Below are 21522 nucleotides of genomic sequence, written 5' to 3' on the forward strand. Positions count from 1 at the left end.
AATTTTTAAGCTATGAGGAATTTCTAACACCCCATGACAAGCCTCCTGTAAATTTTGTAACTGCAATTTTGATCTCACCTTTATCATGTTATTTTCAATTGGCAGATTTGTTTATTTTTTTATTATGCTGTTGTCACATTTTTACAGTCTGTGAGTTATCCCATTCATTCAGCTCATACATTGTTAGACCTAAGTTCTGGAGTGTGCACCATGTAGGTACAGAGTAAGCCCATGGAACTGACTATTAGTTATTCACTGGCTGCCAAATGTAGATGCCTGTATTTGGCCTCAGATTCCCACTGAACTTGCATTATTCAGCTCTAAAGAGTTTGAAATGTGACAAAAAGGAATAAACACAACTCAAGAGAAATTTTAAAAGAGACGAGAGAAAATATTACTGTGTCTTTATCTTCTTCAGCTACAATATAATATGCTCTTCATAGACATGCCATCCATGAGACAAGAGGGAATGTGTTTTTTGGCACTGTATTTACTCTGCTTTCTTATATACATCTTGTGAATTGAAGTTTTTCGTTAAATTTAACATGAATGATGTAGCAGCAATGATACTACATTGAACTTGACATAGGTGTCGATTTGTGGGAATTGTGCTTTCCCTTTGTGCCTGAAGGGATGATATTTTCAGAAGAAGAGCCCACATGTGTGCAGTACAATGTTATAATCAAACTGCACACAGAAAGAAGCTGTATCTCCACCCACAGCTCTGCACAGCTGCAAGGCTGTTTGTGCAGATGCAGGCATGCAGCTGCTTTTCCTGAAAACCTGGTCAGGCACTTATCATCAGTGTGTCAGAAGCTGTGTAGCATCCTTTAGTATCCCTTAACAAGTGAAGAAAAAATTTGTGTTCATAGTTTTCCATTTAAAAATCTATGCTGAAGGAACAAGGAGCCAATACTATAGAACTGGGCAAGTAAATTATTATTATTTTTCTGCTTTGGCAATCAGTTAAGGCCCTTCTCCACCCTTGCCACTGTGCTGGCAACTTGTGTTCCTGTGCAATGCTGTACCTAATTTTTTGAGAGCCAGAGAAAAACTGCATTATTATTAGTTCTTCCCTGCATTTAGCATATATGTGTCCAACCCACTGTCCTTTTCGTAGGAGAGTCCTGTAAGAGAAGTTATGTTTAAGTTAGGTTGTGATATAAATGTAACTAGCAAGCAACAGCAGTTTAGATATTCATTCTTTACATAGACATGGCCCATCTTGTTTGTCAGTGAAATAAATAAAACCCTGATGAGAATACATTTTCTAACAAGGTGGTGGCCTTTTTCAAGCCATCCCTGCACAGATGCTGGGTAATACCAGCTACACACTGGAGGAAGTGCTAAAATATCAAGTTCATGATTTTACAGTGCTGTTGCGTGTGCTTTTCAACTTCCTTTCACATAGTTTGGTGCTAACTAATGAAATTATTTATTCACTTAAGTAAGATATTTACTGGTGCCCATGATTAGCTGGGCACTTAGCTGTCCACACTGCACGCACAAATACCTGATTTGAAAGTGCATTGTTCAACTAAGAAAATCTCAGCTGATGTCCCTAATTCTAGCTGAAATACATTTTAAAATGGCAAATAAGCTCTGATTACATTATATCTTCATACTGAAAATATTTTTCTCCTTCATAAGTTCCTTAACTCCACTTTTCTCATCTCCCATCTCAAAAATACCTTGGCTGGCATTTTTATTAATAATGTAGGACTACAACAAGTAGCTGATTTTAACTTGATTGAATTCTATTTGTAAACCTAGCAACATGGGGTATACACATCAAATTCAAATTAAAAAAATAAGTAAGACTGGGTGACTAATTGTAATGTCTGTTTACCAAAGAACTATCCTTGTTTATGATATAATGAGATTTCTCAGCATATTTTGTTCAAATTTGAATCTGACAGGCTTAGGCAACATAAAGAGACATAAGTTTCCATGATTTCTTATAATTTCAGGAAATCAGTAATGGAGCAGGAAGCACAATTGCTTATTGTTTCTATTTATACATATTTAGATTTTTATAACATGTCTAGAAATATGGCTCAAGTAAACCAGAGTAAATTATCATTAAGGATTTATTCACTAGAATATAGTCATAATTGAAACTGAAACCGTAAGGAAGGAGGTATTTTTATAAAATACTATATAGCTTCAAAAGCACTGAAATTGTCAACATATCTTCATAGGATATTTTCATATGCAACAATGACCTCTTTTTTATCAAAATAGATTTTTTCACTTTGAAATGTTAATCTGTTGCAGGGAAAGTAATTCAGATTGAAGTCAACTTCTTGCAATAAAATAGTCTCCAGTTTGGATTATATATATGGTTTTTTGGGGGATTTTTTACTGCTTTTGGTCCCAAAATTTATTATATTTTTCCTTTGCTCAAAATCTTGAAATTCCTTATGCAGGAAGATAACTAATTTCTATCCAGCTCAATCTATCACTTTCACCAAGCAAAAGTTCTGTGTTTAACATTGCATCTCTGAATTTGTTTCAAGTGCCCTATGCAGGAATTTCTGTTGACTCCTGTTTCAGGAGAAAAAATGATTAAAAATCTTTCATGAAATTATTGGTCCTGAATGTGTCCTCAAGCGTAAGTGATTGTTTTTCAGTAATTTATTTCTTTTCAGTTGATATTTGGCAGCTGTTTCCCAGTTCTGGGACCTGAGCTATGGTATGGACAGGCCAGGATGAATTAGAAGCACATATAAGGGAAGTGTGTGTCTTGCACTTCATTTGTTATTTACAAAGGTATGCCAAATGAATGTTACAGCCCTGGGTTAGTGGAAATGCTTGTGGCCAGAGATGAGCTGCTCTGTGTACGTTTGAAGGCAAAGGCTGTGAATATTTCACTCTGTAAAAGTGCAAAAAGATGCAAAAGCCCAGCTATCACCTGAAATTGGAGTAGCAGTAAACATTAAATCCCTGGATGGCTCTGGAGAGTGCTCAGGAGCTGTTGCACTGTTTCGGGTGCTGCCTGAACTTGAAACTCCTTCTGGACACTGTTTATATCTTTATTTACCTTTGCACATACAGAACTTGGGTGCCTGCTCCTTTACCTGGCTTTGCTCTGCCTGGCATTGTGAGTGAATCTAGCAGCATTCTTTGTATTCACTGTTTCCTGTGAGGGGCTTGACTTCCTAGTTTGTGCCTGCAGGCATGGGCTGTAGGCTGGCTGCAGGCAGGGCAGCAGAGACAGGAGCTAGCTTCAAGACTTACTGCGATTTTATGAGACAAGTTGTTCTGTTGTGTCATCTTCTCTGTTGTCTGCATGGTGAAAGCAAGAAGGCAGCCTGAACTGAGTAAAAAGCGTGACTGCACTGGTCTTCCCCCTGTCACAGCTCCTGATGTCTTCTGTGGATCCTAAACTGCAAAAGAAAGAGAAAACCTTCGTAGCTCAAATCTATAATGCTTTCCTTTCCTGTGGGTTCAAAACACCTTTTTGCAAGAACCAAAATGCATTCAGCAGTGGGGTCTCCAAAGACCTGACAAGGCAGTGACAAGGGATGGTGTGGCATTAAGAACCAGTCTGTGCTGCAGCCTGAACTTAGAGCCTTCCAAAATAAATGCTTAGAGACACCCTATGGCAGCCTTTATTGTGCTCTCAGAGAAAGGGGGTGCCAGGTGTTGCTGAAAAGTGGAAACCTGAAGGGGTGAAATCTCAGTTTCCTTCCCTTCATGGCCACATGACCTGCTGCACTCAAGGGGAAGATTCACTGCCAGAGAAGAGTAGTGGTTTCATGCAGGTTTTCCAGAGGAAGAGGAGGCTTTTGAGGCAATCAAAGTCTGCATGCAAACAAACTGATGTGAACCGAGCTTCATGATGCAAACCCATTCCTGCACGCTCCAGCCCACGCTTGTGCAGGTTGCCAGCAGTTAGCGCTTCCTGGCTCCTGCAGGTTAGCAGAATGAGGGGAAACACGCAAAATTGCTGTGCAGTGTGATTTCAGAGAGGGGAAAAAGAGGGGCTGGGAAGCTTTTCTTTTGAAGCTTCAAGATACTGTGTCTCGACCAAGCTGGCTCCTTCCATTTCTGGGCAGGAGATGATTATGAAAAAGAGAAGAATACAATGGTTCTAAAGAAGAAAGTTAAATTCTTTTGTGTGAGTAGTGGAACATCTTGAATCCTATTACCACTAGGAAAGTGGTCAGGGCTCATGTACAAGGAATATAAAAAACTGAAAGAAAAGTCAGTTTCTTTAAAATAAGTTTCTAAAATGAAAGTATTATTTCAAATGAGCTTTTACTGAATAATTTTTCAGTATTGCTGGTAGTTTGCAAAGATTTCTCCTGTGGTTAAAGTTCTTTTTCAACTGATTAATGGTTTGGAGGAGTAGTTTTTTGACTTTTAATGTTATTTCTCTCCTTGCAGTTGGTATTCAGTAAACATGTCTTTGAAAAAGGAAACTGCCTAAGAATTCCAGTTAGGCGGCTATTCTAAAGAAGGGGGACAAGAACCCTTCAGTGAGCATCATACTGCACTGATTTAATATAAAGATGGATGCTGCTTTTCTATATTCACTTCTGTTTAACTTCTTCATGGTACTTTAATCCACAAATTATTTTTTAACCCAAATGAAGAGTATTGACCCATGTATATTTCCTCATTTAAATGTTCTTTTATTGGGAATTAACTGCCACAAAATATTTATTTATCAGAAAAGGGGAATGACTTTAGCAACATTTGGTTTAAATTTTCCTCATTATTGAGACTGCCACTTGGTTACCACAGATCTAATTTTCTCAAGTGCTTTCATATAATTTTGGTATATGACCTTTACTAGTGATACTCTTAAAATAGTATGCATTGCTATCTGCAGCACTTTGTTGTCAAAAAATAAGTGAGAAGCTAGCATAATAAAAAATGATATTGCTTCCTTATCTTTCAAAGGCCTGCTTTGCTGAGATTTATATTTTTCTCCCATGTCTCTTCCATCTGAAATTAGTGTTTGCTGTAGCAAACCCGTGGCTCAGCTGCATGTCAGTGATCAGTATGATCTGCTGGTTTTCTAGTGCTTTGCTCTGATCACCTGGAGAAGCAGCTGGCTCTGTTCTCCCACCACCCTCAGAAGCTGGCCTCCACTGTTTTGCTCCGCTTGTTATTTTCTTTCTTGTTAACTTACAAGATACCTTTAATTACAATGGCAAAATGTGAAGGCACTGAGCACTGGGAAAGTTCTGACACCGTGGTGCCCCCTCATTACAGAGCTCTCATACCAGAGTAATTCTTATTCTGGAAGAATTATGAGGTCTGCCCAGTGGAGCAAGTGAGCACGTGATCATGAGGCTTTTCTCAAGAAATTGATGGCAGGTTGCATATGAGGAATTCATGTTTTTCCTGATTATGTTTTATGTGGAACAAATAGACATGCCATTCAAGTTGATATGGGACTGTAATGAGAGATAAACTTCATACTGAAGAGGAGGTGAGGCTGGGATCTCTAACCTCTTCTTTCTTCCCCTAAGCTCCCAGGTGTTCCACTTTCCTGCTGCTGTTTGCTCCTGGGCTCAATGATGCTTTTAGAAACGATTCCACACTTTTCTGTTTGCATAAGTGCAAATAATACATTTCAGTGTTTTTCAAATAGTGGCCCTTGAATTTAAATAACTTTCTATAGACCTTGCAAAATTACATATTAAAGGTGGTGGTAGTAATAGTAGTAGCAGTAGCTAGTTGCCTTGATGGCTGAATAGAGTTTTATATGTATACACACACACACACACACACACACATTTATGTATTTATTTATTTTATATATATATATATATATATATATAATTTTTTATTCTGTGTTCTAACACCACCATGGGAATCCAGCTCCTGTCTTGCACTACAGAGAGCTGTCAGTGAGATGCAGATTCCCTGATTGCATGACTGCACTTCACTCTTAAGCTATGCAGATCAGCCACAGGTGTTGTCCTGCAAGAGTGTGGGGCAAGAAGAGCCAAAAGTGTACTTTGGATGTATGGAAAGATTTACTTTTGTAAATCAGTGGAGTCTATTCAACAAAGCTGAAATGTAAGGTTTTAATTCACTGGTATCCAAATGGAAGTCAGCTAGATTTGTGCCCTTTGTGAACAAAACTAAGACTTAAAACCTTGGTCCCCTGAAGAAAACAAATTAGCAAATAAGAATTTCTCTGAAGGCAGACCTGACTTCTGGTGCACTCCAATAAACAGTAACTTCATGGGCCTCTTACAAGGGGATTATGGAAAGTGTTTCCATTCCCTTCTGCTGAAATAAAGCCTTCTCTTGTGAATGCCATCAAGCTGTTCGCCAGCATCTGACAATCTGAAAATCTAGATTTAGTCTTCCACCTCAGATTTCATCTTTTCCTTTCCCCATTTTGGAATACAGTATCCACATTACCTATGCTCTCGGTCATCTACTTGCAAATGTTCATTCAGTTTTCTCCCCTCTCCTTCATTCCTTGAGTAACAGCAGCTTTGGCAAGGCTGTTTTGTAGAGAGGAGCACAGCCCTCTTCAGGCTGTAGCTGCTGTGTACTTCCTGAACATGGCAAGAGGGTATAAAAATTTTGATTAATGTATTTATATATGTCAAAGTCTCAGCTCTACACTGATGGGCATAGATCTAGCTACCAGCACTGGATGGTGTTTTTGCCTCTCTGTAGTCCCTGCAGTGGAATGGCCCATTTTGGAGATCAGGACCCTCAAAGTGCTGTGGGGAGAAGGTAATTTTTCAGTGTCTCTGACTGGGTTTAGGTCAGAGCTGGAGTTGCTGCTGCTACGCTGCAGAGGAGTCTTCTCCTGTTTTTGGCTAAAATACAGCAAATACTACAACTTCATAGGCAGGGAAAGGTGTTCAGCAGTCGGCACCTGATGAAAATGGAAAGGAGTAGAAAAAGCCACCACCACCACTGTGTCTCAGGGGTATAGGCACAGAGTGTGCAGAAAATGGGCTTCATCAGCATTATCTAATAATTTTCAGATTTTCTTCTAGAAAATTAATATAATTCTAATCAGTTTAAATTTAAGATTCTCTGGCCTTATGAGTTCCATTGTTTTTCTAACAGTTAACACATTTCATGTACGATGAAGTATTTTAAAGAGGTCTGCCAGTTATTTTTAACCTGCAATCTATTGTGGTTTTTTTTTATTTCACTTGGATCCTTTCATTTGGATTCCTTGTGTTTCTTCTATAGACAAATTCAAAATACAGAAAAGATATTATCCAAGAATACAAGTATGAAAAATTTCAGCAATTGGTTGTTGTTTACTTACAATTACTTTTTCCTAAAGTTAACATTTGCTAGACCTAAAAATGTGCTTTTAGAATGCCAGAGTTGTACACAAATACATTATTCAACTTACTCTGCATGAGCAGGTTAGCTGTAACAAGAAATATTATCCACATCCCTCTTGGCATAAAATATGTGCATATGCAACAGTGCAATGGCTTTAAATGTTTTCCTCTTATAACTCAACAGGTTTTTGGTGGAATCATCCAGGATAAATTTTAGCTAATATCTATAGACAGGGCTTCAGCAAAGAAAAATTCTGTAAGTGTTCAGAGATAGAAAATAGAAATATAACAGCCCTATAGAAATAGTTTTAACATCTATGTGCTGATGACTCCTGTTCTGTGCAACAGCCCTTTTTACAGTAACTGCTTTGGAATTGCTCACAGGACCATGAAGTCATTGTGTGGTACATTTCTGTGTGGTACCACACCTCCCAGTTTCACTTAATGATCACTGTAGTGCATGGGTTCAAAATACCCAGATGAACAATTAAGAGTTTCAATTTTGCCTGGTTTTGTTGCTGGGGCTTTTTTCCCCTCTGACAACAGATACAGTCTTTTTAGTCTCTGCCATGGTGACAGGCGGGAAGCCACAGGGAAGGAGAGTGAAGTGTCAGCTCTCCATGCCCTGGTGGACTGGAGAGCTGGGGTTGCTGCAGAATGACAATGTGCTGCCCTCCTACAAACGCCTCCCTGGTGAGCCAGGGCTGCGTGGCCGTGTGTGAGCAGCATCCAGATCTGCCACCGTCCTGAAATGTTGTTCTCTCTACACAAAAGGCCAACATAATGATGAGGAAATGGAGAATCAGGGATGCAGTTCTTCTGTGAGTAGTGAGTTACGTGCTTTGCAAGGATACATTTTTTTTTCCCCCAAGGAGATTCTGCTTTCATTGAGCTCCCATAATTGGCCAAATGTAAGTTCCTTAATTTTTTCTCAAAAAAGAGCTTTTTCTCATTCCAGAGCTGGAATTTTTGCTGTTGATTTTGAGGTCTACAGTAGAAATCTTCTGCATAGCTATTGAAGAGCTGCAAAATATGTGCTTTCCATGGTAAGAGGGAGAGAGAGAAGGCTAGAAGTTTTTAATTGACAGTGTTCTGAAATTCCTTTCGCCTTTTACAGAGAGCATCATCTCCTCTTTCCACGGTGTAGGTACAAATCTGTGAAATATCATCAGTGTTCCAGGTATGCTATACTCTAGCAAAATTTTATTCTTAGTCCTTTAAGATAAAGCCAGTCTTGAGCTGTGTGAAAGATCCCTGGGCAAGGAGTTTAGACCAATCCTCAGAAGAAGAGTATGCTAAAAAGGAAATCCTATAGCTGCAGAGCTGGCATATAGTTCTCCCTTAGCGAAACAGGTGTTTCTCCCATGCATAAAAATGAAGCATTGGAGACAGTTCAAAAGTAGTGTCACTGCTAATGGGAGGGCCAAGCTGATAGATTTGCAAGGAGAGATGAAAGAAAGCTATATCCAGCTCAGCTAAGTAATAGAAAGATCCATCAATAATTGAAAGGTGTCAACCCCAAAGTGTGAGTATTTAGAACTGCAGAGCAGAAATACCTAGGAATGACACAAGAAAGTTATATGTAAAAGAAAAAGGTAGTAAGAATAAATGCACTGGATAACAATGAAAAATGTTAGACCAAGAAGTAGTTCTCTAAGGAGAGGGATTGCAAGCATGACAATTACAACTTAGGTTTGCTCCATGGTTTTGAATTCCTCAGATTTGTAAGTGAATAGGGCAAAAATGCTAAGAAGGATGTATTTTAATGCATGGAGCAATCATGTGTTGAAGGCAGATGATGGGGAATGATCCCTTCTGGCTCTTCAATCTCTTTTGTGCCCCATGCACTTTAACTGAGGCTCACTGTGATCTTATCTATGAAAAGTAATATCTTCGTGGGAACCTGAACTGTGATATTATCAGCTCTGCTCTGAGGATCTTATATATACCACTTCATCACAGATATTATTGACAGTAAGTGCTTTTACCACTTTTATATATTCTCTTTGTGAGTTGTTTTACAGCAAGGCAGCTAAATCAAGAGAATTTTTCCTGACCAGCTGAGCAGCTGATAAGTCTCCTTGCAAGCACTTTGGTGAATTCAGTGCACTAGGATGATAAAAAGGCGGGTTAGGACAAAAGCTGGTGTCAAAACATAACCCTCTGCTCTTTCCATCACCTCAAAGGTTATGTCCCACATGTAAAATTACTTGGGTTTAGAACCCCACTTTTCCTTAATTCTTTTGTTCAGAAAGTCCATCTGATCCTTTTCAGGATTCATTTGCCCACTTCTGATCCTCTGCTTTTGTCTCCTATTTCCCTCCCTTGTTCTCTGCACACCATGATCCTTTTTCAGGCTGAGTCATTATCCTGTTAAGTTCTCCTAGGAAGTGCTTTTTTCTCAGTCATGCTTATTTCTTACAGTGGTGACTGTAAGAAGACCAGAGCAACCCATGCTAGGAAGAGCTCTGTGAGTGGCAGTACCTATAGGACAAGCATACAAGTTTTCTTGTGTGTTAACTGCAAATTAAACTTTATCCCTTATTCTCTGCCTGTATAGATAGACCTAAACCTCCACTGGGAAGAGAGAAAAAACATTCTTGACAATTTCCAGAACCTGAAGATTAAAACTGGCCCAGTCCTGCATTTGTGTGTGTGTGTGCACTTAGAAAATATTTTTCTTTATCCTGCAAGTCCTGTGGAGTCCACAGATAATATGGTTCCCTTTCTGCTCCAAAATCTGCACAAATCCTCCCACTGCCTTGCCTACAGATGGAAACAGGAAATATTCCCTTGCCAGGCCTGCAGTAAAACGGATTGTGTCCCAAATGCAATCATTCCTTGTGCACTACATCTTGTGAGCAAGCAGACGGTGTGGCTTGCTTCAGTAACTTTTATATGTAAACAGTCTTTAAAAACATAATCGACATTGTCAAAGCCTAATCTAAATGATGTACTGACATTGCTTACTTTGATATGCTGACTTGGTTTTGAATTCTCTCTGGATTGCCTAGCCCCACATGGCCTTTTTCTGTTTTGTTTACTTTTCACTTAGCTGTCACGTATTTATTCCCATTAGATCTACAAAGTCAATGGATTCAGCCTAGTTTTACAGCTTAGTTGCCTAATACAGCACAGGGAAAAAGCTAAATGAAGCCAAGCAGAGGGGCAGGAAAAAAAGCAGAGGGATCCTTCAGTTCTGACACAGAGACCAAAGAAACAGAAAACCAGCAAAAGATCTGGGTCTGGTAGAGCACCTAGAGATTACTGTTTTTTCTGAAAAACACGATCTGTCTGGAAAGCAGAAATTAATTGATTTATATAGACTGAGTTTTTGTTTTTAAAGGCTTGCTTCTGAATTAATGCTTAAATTTTGGATACATCATATATATTTAATTTATTTTTTTTTTTAAATCTGGATTTGTTTCAAATGTGAATGGGTGGGGAAATGTTACTTCAAAAGCTTGTTCAGTGTAATGAGCTGAGGATTGGATGGTTGAGTTTGGATTTATCTTAGTCAAACAGTTAAAATGGTTTACATGATCTTGTTCTGTGAGAGTCTTTGAAGGTATGTGAAAATGCCTCATGCTGAGGAAAGTAATCCCGAAAAATCTACTTGGTGTGATCTTTCCCACAGAACCCATAAGACAAATGGACGTTTGTGAGGTCTGTCACAGCTTGAAGCATGACTGAAATGTGGACCATCCCAAACAGTGGTCTTCCCTCTGGATAGCCACACCTACCCTGCCACGCTTCTTCCAATGGGAATACCTACCCGTCCTCCAAACAGTGGTTTTTACAGCTCAAAACGGGGAGTTTCATGTGGAATTTAGTGTTGGGGGAGGGACCGTGGTGTTTCCTTTGTTCCCTGAAAAGGGACAGTCCGTATTTCCCCCAATGGCACTGTGTCACTGATGGTACATTTTTTTCAGGTCATGTTTCTTCAGTTTCAGCCAAGGTTCTCAGCCCAAGCCCTTCATGGCACCAGTCTCTGGGCACCTTGGGCACTGGCAGCAGCTGGGCACCCAAACTTCACGTCCTTTAAAGAGCAGACTGTGCTGAAACTGCCCCATTTCCAGGCACACTGATCTCCTTCCAGACTTGGCAGTCCTCAGTCTGAGCTTTTCCTGTGTTTGTCCAGGTGAAATACGGGAACTATGCCTTTGTGTGGGACGCAGCGGTGCTGGAGTACGTGGCCATCAACGATGCGGAGTGCTCCTTCTACACGGTTGGGAACACTGTCGCGGACAGAGGATACGGGATCGCCCTGCAGCACGGCAGCCCCTACAGAGACGTCTTCTCACAAAGGTAAGCCTTTGGGGTAGGAGGAGCAGGTACTAAGGGAAGATTTTTCAGCTCTGGACCCTTCTTTTACTTTAATTTTTGGCAAAGGAAAAACATCTTGTAGTTGCGATCCATTTCTTGCGTACGCATTCATTTTCTCCGAGACATTGAATTATTCACTTTTCTAGAAACTGCATTAAAGACACTTTGTGTTGCTCTTATTTGAATTGTTCTTGTTTCTTTTGAAAAACATTAATGAGATAAACTCAACTTCATTAGCAGGAAAATGAGGAAAGAGTTGCTTCATTTGTTATAGAGAGTCAGCATAACTCAACTTTTCCTATTACAGAAGCTATTTCTTAAAGAAAAAGAAAGTTAATTTGGACACTGATGGGAAAACTAAATGGGTTGAACACGAACATTTGATGTTTTGGTGGAAAGAACCCTATTAGTACCCAAAAGCATAGGTGCTTATCCCTGTACGAATCAATCTCTTGGGCTACAAAAGTGACATCTCTAGAGATGCTACTGGTATCATGTTTCTATTAGGATTGAAAATACTAAATTAATTGTGTGTATTGTGCCTTTGCAGTATTTGTGCTTCACTCCAATATTGATTCCTAAATCCGGATCTGTGTGAAATGTTAAAAAATCTACCAAACTCTTAAAAAGTGTAATATCTGCAGTTTGGAACTTATGAGATGTGAGCTAGTCTCCTGATCCTTTTTTTCATTCTGAATCTGGTTTCTCAACCTGATTTCTGTTGGTTTGTGTTATGTGTATGAAGCAACATCTTACAGTTCCTGCAATGGGATTTCTGTTGTGTGGCTGCCAAGTAAACATACAAATTACACTTAATTTGGGCTTTTGCCTTTGACAAAGACTCTGGTGGGGGGGAAAGTAGCCAGTAAGTAACACTGTGCAGATCCAGAGGAATCACTCTCTGCTCACACCTCATGCGTGAACAGAGAACACTTGGATTTTTTGGATCTGTTCCACTTTGGGAGTGATATTCCTGAATTTTGTCCTAACAGAGCAGCAACATAATAAAAAATTTTATAGGATCAACAAAAAAATTAATTTTATTGAAACATACATATGCTTTGTATATTACAAAGAGTGTTAGGGGCAAATATTTACCAAATACTGTAATTCTCTCATATTCCAGCTGTGACCAGGCTGGCTCTGTTTAAAATCTCTGTCACTTTACTGTTTGGGATTTCTATGCAAAAAAAAGGAGTAGAATTCCTTCCTGTAGTCTTTCTAAGAAATTCTTCCACCTGTTAGAGTTCTCCGGTGCTTGTCAAGGTGTTAAGTCATCCTCTCCACAGCCTTATTGTCCATTCAAGCTTGTGTACAAAAATTGGAGGACATTAGGGAACTTCACAGTCTGTGTCTTTATTACTAAACACAGTGAAGCTGCCAAGTGACGTGGCATAGCTCCTGCACACGTTCTTCATGCCCACCACTGCTGCTCTGCAAGTCAAGGTGGATACATCCAAAGTGCCCTTAGACTGCTTGTGACAGCGTTTATGTACTGGGCATAGCTCTTGGCATAGGGGAAAGGGTTATGGATGATTCTGGTAAGAGTTTTTTCTTGGTCACAGTATTCTGCACATGGAGAGGCTGGGTTATAGCTTCTTCTGATACACTGCCTTCAGCAACTCCTGGATCATTGGTCTGTGCAGGCCTGACATTTCCAAGTACAATTTTATTTCATAAGAAAATTTTGCTTTTCAGTGTATTATTATATCTTGGAGCTATAAGAAAGCAGAAGGAAGCATAAAAATTTGCACATATATAGGTATTTTTATCTGAGGATCTTTGAAGCAATACTTAAATATTAGCATCCCTCAGGAAAGCAAATGCTATTTCCACTTAATGCTTAGGGAATCCATAGCATCAGGAGACTTAAATTAAATCCCAAGGTCATATGTTGTCCCCTGGTGGAATCAGGGATCATAGGCACTCATTTTTGATTTCCTGCTAAAGTTGTCAGAGTTCAGGTAGATGAAGAAGGGGATTATTTGTCAGATATTGCGCCACAGATGGATCTGGATGGATAAGCAGAACTTGGCACTGGTGAGAAAATAACTCATTACATTAGCAGGAATAATGGCTGAACAGAAATTGGAATTGCTTGGTGATACTACCTCCTGCAGAATTTAGAGAGGCTGAGATATATATTCTGAAAATGTGTGCTGCTGTGCTTATATTCTTATTTCTGTATTATGAGAGTGTATTATATAGCATTTCTAATTATGTCCATAAATATAAATTTACAGTTTAAAGCAGTGAAAGACCATATAAGAACAAACATATGAAAGAGAAATCATACTTACAAGGTAGCTTACAAGGTTTTGTTCTTAACACCCTTCTATACTGTTCCTTACAATTACATCCATGTGGTTTTCACACATCATCCTTACATTTCTTCCTAATGAAAAGGCTCAACAACCTTCAGCAGCTGCAGCCTGCATGCTAAATAGAGAGAGGAATAGATTCATTGTATAGGATTAGCAAATGTTCACATGAATATTTCACATTTTTATTGCAGCAGGGAACTAGTTTAAAATACACTGGGACTTCTTGATCCTTCCCAAAATAAATATATTTATGTGAAAAATACAGGCCTTCTCTTTTAAGAAATTTCATATAAAGCCATAAGCTGCACAGTGTTAAATCCCTGGGGTGCAGCTATGAAAGGTCTGGAAAGCTTACAGGAGATTTTGCTCTCTGTGCAGGAAGCACAGGCACATGTTTAAAGCTTTTCAATACCTTTTCCGAACACTCAGGTGATTCCCAGAGAAACAGGAAAAGAGAAAGAGAGGTGTAAACACTCACCCCTTCTCTCTAAAGCCACACAGTGTGAGCTGCAGTCAAGGTAATGCTGTGGTAAACTTTACCAACAGGAAGCAGTGTAAAAAAAGGGTCTTTCAGACCCTTCTTTTTCACATGCAGAAAAAAAATCCCTTCTGTGCCAAAACAAAGACATGAGCAGCAGTGAATGGCCTGACTGCGGTATGAGATTGGCTTTTTGCTGCAAAGGGATGGCAAAGCAGCCAGCTGGGGTCCCACACAGCATCTGTGACCAGGCCCTGCCTAAAGCTTTATCTGAAAACAGATGCTTGGGTCCATCCTGGAAAGAGGTATGTGGCTGTAACACAAATAATATGGAAAATAAGCTGTGAAATATTTGAAAGATGGACTTGTCATAGCCATGCTGATGACTTCATTCATGTTGCAAATGTTAACAAACACAACTGGCCGTGCCCCTAGGCAGCCAGGTGATGTTCTCAGGTAGATTGCTGTCCTCTCCTTTGCCACTAACATTTAACCTTCTGAGCACCAGCAGCCTCCAGGCAGCATGTCAGTTTTCCATCTCTATATATTTTTCTTTCAAGGTAATGACAGAGGCTGGTAATGATAGGAACTGCCAAATTTCCTAGGAGAGCTTGAAAAGGATGTGTCTTTTGGTTCATGAAGAGCTGTGTGGTGACACTGAATTTGACACTTGTTAAGAATTCTTTTCAGCTTTAAACTTGAAAACTTCCATTTTACCCCCAGGAGGTATAAATATAATTGCAGGCGCTTTTCAGAGTATTTCATAGGATGTCTGTGCTTCCTGCAGCGCTGCAGCAATGGCTCAGGCACTGTGCTGGTGGCTGGCTTTTGGTGGGGGTCAAGGAGGGGTGGCAGCAAAGTGCTGGAATCCCGTTCATGTCCCCACTTTCTCTGCTGTTTCACCCCCTTTCTCCTGCACTACAGTCCTGGCCGCACAGCACGCTAGAGGCAAAGGGAGAGGAAGCACTAATTCCGCGCTCAGCAGAGGCCAGTAGCCAGCTCTGCGCTTAACTGGAACATGTCAACGCCCAAAGCCACTGAAAAATCAAGCCGTAGTTGTTCTGCACCCCTCATGTTGCAAAGAGTATCCATGTGAGTTCTGCCCCTCTAGGTAAAAGGAAGCGGTGATAATAGGAAGAATAAAAAAGAAGAGACAAGGTTGCCTTTAGAGCACACAGTGTAGGACTCTTTTTTGTTCATCAGCTGTGCTTCCACAATTGCCCCAGCCAAGCACAAGCTCATGGACACCTAAAGCTGTCTGTGTGCTAAAAGCAGCAACAACACTTCCATAATTCCTGGAAGTGTCTGTGGGAAGGGGGTATGTGAGAGCAAAATGTATGGAAGCTACAACTACCATATAACTTTTGCAGAAACACCAGTCTGATATTATTCACAAAAAGTCACAGCAAATTTGTGCTTTTTCTAGAGAAGTCAATGACATCTTTTTGTCCTAAGGGGGGAAAAGAAATGGACACTTAGAGTGATTTCCTCATGGCAAGCCCAAAGACACCATCCTAGCAGCAAGTGGTGTGCTTTCAGACATCCAAAACTTTGGAGGGAAAGAAGTGAGTATGGCATTACAGACTGTCCCTTAGCAAATCATTAGCCAGCTGCTTTAAATAAATGGTATGGATATTCTCCTGTCCTTTTTACCTCTCATCAGCAAAATCCTGAGTCTTCGAAAGTTCCTGCCCTGAGCCATAAATATGTGTTCTTCCTGTCTCCTCACCATTAATTCTCCATCCTTAAATTTTCATTCTGTGTCTTGGAGGTCACTTATGTCCAAAGACTCCAGTGGAAGGAAAATTACTTTATTACTAACTACCTTGATTTCTTTTTCTCTGCCCTTGGACTATGTACCCCTTTCTTTGAGAAGATTCCCCTATTTTTTATTAATGTTCTTTTAATGAAAGCCCAAGAAAGTGTCAGTTATTCTCTGACTTATCTTTTATCAGCTATATGGAAAATAAGAGTTTGGGATTATACCCTAACCCTGCAGAGGACTAACATAATGACATAATTGGATTTTTCATTATTAGATACAGTGATCATCTGCAGAATAGTAGATGTCTTAGTAAGAGATCAACTTTGCTTTGTCTTGGTAGTTTGCTAAGAACTGAAATCCTATTCTGAGCTCTATATATAACATTTTGAAACATATAGTGGACAAACTAGTAAAATCTACCTAAATCCACTCAAAGCAATTTTTTTTTAATAATTCCAGAAAATTAAGAAACTCTGCAAGTTGGGAGAATTACTTGACTTCAAGCAAACTCCTGAATTTAAACAGAAGAGTTTAATTTTGAGAGTCTCCTCTTAGATTACATCACAAGTTCATATAACTGAAATTACATTAGTGAGAGGAAAAAAAAATCAAAATTAATTCCAGGTTTATGAGCAATCTGACATGAGAATCCAGTCTTAATATATTCAGATATAGTCAGTGTTAATGAAAGCCTTAACTTCAGAGTAGCACGTAGTAACAAGGTAGTTTCTCAGATAACCAGGATACTAAATAAAAAATTTAACCATACCCAAGGTAATATTTCTTGACCATCCAAAATAACCAGTCTATCCTATTTTTTGCTATCTAGATGAGACTTGTAGGGGCGCAAAACTGGGAATTGCACCAGGTCCCAGGTCTCATAACATGTCCATCTTCCTTTTGGCTGACCCAGGTCTGTCCTCCAAGATAAACTGCAGTTGCCCTTCATGCCAGGAAGCTCACCTTGAGGAAATGCTGCTCAGCCAGCTGCCTGCCCCTCCGGGATCCCTCTGGATCCGGGCTGAAGACCCGTAACCTCAAATTGATTATAAGAAAAGATGTAGCTTCTATAGATTCTGGTTTTTAAAAATGGCATCCATTACTTCATGAGAAGGCCCTAACAGAAAGCTTTTGTCCCTCTGCTGTTCTCTCCTCTTTTTTCTACCAAGCCCACAATCCAGGCTTACAGTGCTCTGCTATCCTGTCTGAGCACATTGCTCATAGCTTTGCCCAAGGGCCAGACGATCTGACACTGTCCCTTTGCATCCTCTTCCACTGCCTCCTGCAGAGCCCCAGGTTCTGAGGATTCCTGCACTGGCATCAGAAGTGTTTCCTGGCTTTATTACACGTCCCCACCACGCTTGCTCGTGGAGGCTGCTGGCTGTAGGACTGCAGAGAAACTGTGGCTCCCGCACATCACGTGTGAGAACAGGAAAAATGACTTTATTGATTCCTGACAGTGTGCACCTGGTGCTTACAGGTCTCACTGTGAATTCACGACTAGGAGCTGAAAAGGATGGGAACACATACAGAAACACAGACTTTAGCAACTTCTTAGTCCTCTGTGATATTAACTGATGATACAGGTTAAAGGATTCTGCAGCAGATCTGGAGTTTATTACATACACATAGTGAAAAATTACTCAATCAAAACATATAAAAGCAGTGAGAAGATCAGGGCTTTTTAAATATACCATAACATTAATTGATGGGTTAAGTTAAATAATCATGACGTAGCAGCACTGAGATGCACGAGAAAGAAAATTGTAAGGAAAGGCATTAGATCTTCTTGCATCCTCACACAGCATAGGGCCATGAGCAACAGAGAGCTGCCTGCTTGCTTCACCATGGAAAGACACTTCTGCATCCAAGCAGTGCTGCACTGAAGGAAAACTTTCCAACATTGCTGCATGTTGGAAAAAAAAAGGTACCATGAAAAAAGCAGCTTCATTCTTTTATTTTCCTAATCAATGCTCACTTTCAGAAAGGGCTCCACTTTCAAAGTTTCACTAAGGCAAGCCAGGTAAGGGTATGATTTTGCATATTAATTCCTCATCATTACCCATGAACCAGCCCAAAGAAAACAGTCTAATTGAGATGTGTTAAATTACCAGTAGAGAGCACTTTGCAAGCTATTTCTTACTGCTTTCTATCCACTTCTCTAGCCTTAGGCACCTCAGACTTGGCGTGTAAAATGGCCAGATACTACCCAGCGAGGTGTGCAGTACAGCCAGTGGAAACAGTGTTGCTCATCCAACTATATGGAAGCGACATTTATTGTAAGCTGAGTTGTTCATGTGTTTTAAAGTTTTATGGAGTGAGTAAGTGCATGGCTGCAGAATTCAAAACTGCTGGGTTATAAATCTGATGACAGTAAAGCTAAAAGAAGTCTCAGTGAGTGGCTTTCCTCGAGGAGCTTGCCTTATATGAATTCCTGAAGCAGAGGTTAGGTTTACCATCAGCACACACTGACCTGTAGTACAGGACAGCTTTTTCTGGCTGCTTTCTCTAACGTGTGCATCAGTCTTGAGAGCAGCAGGTGTAACTACTCACTCTGGCTTAGCTGAGCAGCAGCATTGCCTTTAAAGAGGGGTGGAAAACAAGTACACAGCTTTGCCTGGAAATAGGAAGGATACAGGCATGCAGCTGCCTTGATGATAGAACCATAATAACCACAAGTAAAGGTTTAGCCCACCTACCCCACACCAGCACTACCTGCCAGAGGCTTCTGGCTCTTGGCCTCAGTTCTCAAAACACTGGTCAGCCTATTTCAGTTAAAATGATCAAGAGTAGCAAAAGAGCAAAGAGTAATAGATCTCTGCTAACCCATTTTGTTGACTTAAAAAGTAATTAACCTTTAGCTGGACCACAAAGCTCGTTTTCAGCTAGTCCTGTTTTCCAGATAAAAAAAGAAGGCCTGAAAATAAAGTTTGTTTTCAAAGCTGAAATAACTGGACGGAATGACAGCTGGAAGGATTTATCCATATCTGAGCTAAGAGTTTTGTTTCCACCAGTAGAACTGCTGTAACAGTGGCTACCTCAGCCTGCAGAGATTTGCCCTGCTGTAAAACACCAATTTGTCACCCATTCTTGAGTCATCAGTAAGCAAAGAAGATGCTAGCCTTGGCTTATGACTTCAGCCAAATTCAGGGGTAGGGAAAGGGAAAAAGAGCATGTGGAAAGTCTCTAGAACATAGAGCCAAGGAAGAGTGGTAGCAGGTTTCCTAGCAGAGTTGTCATCCCTTGCTTCAAATAGAGTATGAGGAAGAAGAAAGCTTGTTGCAGGAACAGAGGGAGTGACAGGAGAGGCAGTGAGATGGGGAGGAGCAGGGGGCTCCTCAGTGACTATTGGAGGGCGAATAAATGAAGCCTTATTGCTCAGCTTCATGCAGGAGGAGATTAGCCAATCTAAAAAAAACTATCCAGAGAAGTCTTCTGCTGTGTCTCAGAGCAATCCCATGGGGCAGGGTGCTCTAGGCTGCTCCCCAAGGAAATAATGAGGAAACTAGGAGGAGAAGCCAGACAGTTTGGCCAGCAGGGTCACCAGTATGTCAGTGGCTAGATGAGTTTGAAGATGAAGATGGGGTGGGGGAAGCCTTTGCTCTCTGAATCCTCCGTAGTCCTGAGGAAAAAATGTTCTGATGATGAGCTGTCACAAAATTGGAAGGACCTCTGCCCAAATCCCAAAGGAGGCTTGGTGGTGGCAGAGAAGCTTTGCAGGGTAAAACAGATGGAAGCATTTGCTGACATGAACCAGCTGGATAATGCTGGAGACTCTTGTTTACACATAGTGCAACAATGTGGTTTATATTCTGCTTAGTGTGCCAGTTGTGCTAGGTTAGCCCGAGGTAAAGCAGAGCCCTGATCCCAGCCATCATAGCTTTGATGACTGTCCTAAAAGCCAAATGCCTTTCCAGATCCAAGTTTTCCACTTAAACATGGTGTGCAAGCAGACAGAAATGATGATATGGCCAAGGAAAAACTGTGTTTGCCATTTTATTCATAAAACACTTTTGCAAAGTGCATTTAGTAATTTGCCATTGTAACCACCTGCCCGGAGAGCTTTCAGGGCAGAGCTCTGACACTGTATTTTGTTCATAGTTTGACTGCTCAGCTAAAACTTCCATTTCTCTGCATTTATTCTGCTTCACGCATTATGTTATCAGTCACTTTCAATATTTCAAAGTCACAGCAGTCCTTTTCTGACATGCATTTGCCAGAATGAACTGCCTTGACTGCTGTTATTACAGACTGCAGTTCCTGAGTAAGGAAAAAGTCTTATATAGAACCAGAATATTGAAATTTCTCAGAAAAAAACAATAGATAAAACAGAATAAAATCAGAGTCAATGAACAGAAATAGATGCTTTAAATTACCTACCTTTTTTTCCTTTTTTTTTTTTTTTTTTTTTAAGGAGGAGAAAATGGGAAGGCAGGATTTATAACCCAGTATAAAATAATTAATCAGGAAAAGTTTGTTCTTTCAAGGTGGCCGTAATGACACTCTTCAGCAGTTTGGTAGTAAATCAGAAAAGTACATCATACTTGGATTGCCTCTCAATCAAATACTTTATCATATTCTTCTGGTGTCCACCCTCAGTTTTAGTTTTGAGGGATTTTAATAATAAGCCCATGATGGTCACAAAAAAACCATCACAAGGGGTTTTGGCCTATCTGGAGCATGTGCTTACACTCCTTATTGAGTCCTAGTAGCAATAATTTGTCACAGCACATGAGCACATCTCCCTCTTGCATGTGCTTAATAGCATGCACAGGCTTTGCCAGTTCACTCTGAAAGCCCTCACAGTTAAGGGGTGTGGGCCAGGAGAAGTACATGTTTTTGGAAAGGTTGTGATCCTTTCATTCTTATTGCAATTGAAAAAAAAAAATTTCCTTCTATTTGCTACTTTTGTCTTCAGCTGAAAGAATGAGCTTAATTTCCAAAGGAGTAAAGAAGAGCTGCCACCTAATTACCTGGCTTTGTAGATAAGTACAAGCTCCAGCTGCTCCCACCAAAGCAGAAAGGTTTCAGCTGGTGCCAAGCAGTAAAAGGAAAAATAACTGTATTGGCTGCAGTTTCATAGGTGGGATGCTTCTGCAGGACCAAAGAGATCATCAGTATCTCAAAGACATCAGATTCCTACAGAAAGCTGATAAGACAGATAAATTCATGCTAGGATTTGTTTGTTTATTTAATTAAAAATTCAATTATTTTTTAATTAAAAAAGAACAAATGAACTCCATTACAATAATATTTGGAGAGAAAAGCAGCAGTCATTAGCACTGTTTTGCAGCCTTGAGAGCAGGGATTAGAAGTTCCTGACCTAGGACTGATTTTTATTTT

At 40.1% G+C, this 21522-nt stretch overlaps 1 protein-coding gene across 2 annotated transcripts in view; it reads left to right on the forward strand.

The window, feature by feature from the left end:
* GRID2 (glutamate ionotropic receptor delta type subunit 2) overlaps nt 1-21522 on the forward strand; it is a 673180-nt gene that overhangs the window by 597406 nt on the left and 54252 nt on the right. For both annotated transcript variants that reach the window (XR_004496988.1, XM_015625795.2), the window contains exon 14: nt 11428-11594. Coding sequence is in view for 1 of the 2 variants with exons in the window: in XM_015625795.2 (XP_015481281.1) it covers nt 11428-11594 (167 nt within the window). In the remaining variant the exon portion in view is untranslated. The remainder of the gene's footprint in view (nt 1-11427; nt 11595-21522) is intronic.

Source organism: Parus major, chromosome 4 (genome assembly GCF_001522545.3).
Source record: "Parus major isolate Abel chromosome 4, Parus_major1.1, whole genome shotgun sequence".
Taxonomy (NCBI): domain Eukaryota; kingdom Metazoa; phylum Chordata; class Aves; order Passeriformes; family Paridae; genus Parus; species Parus major.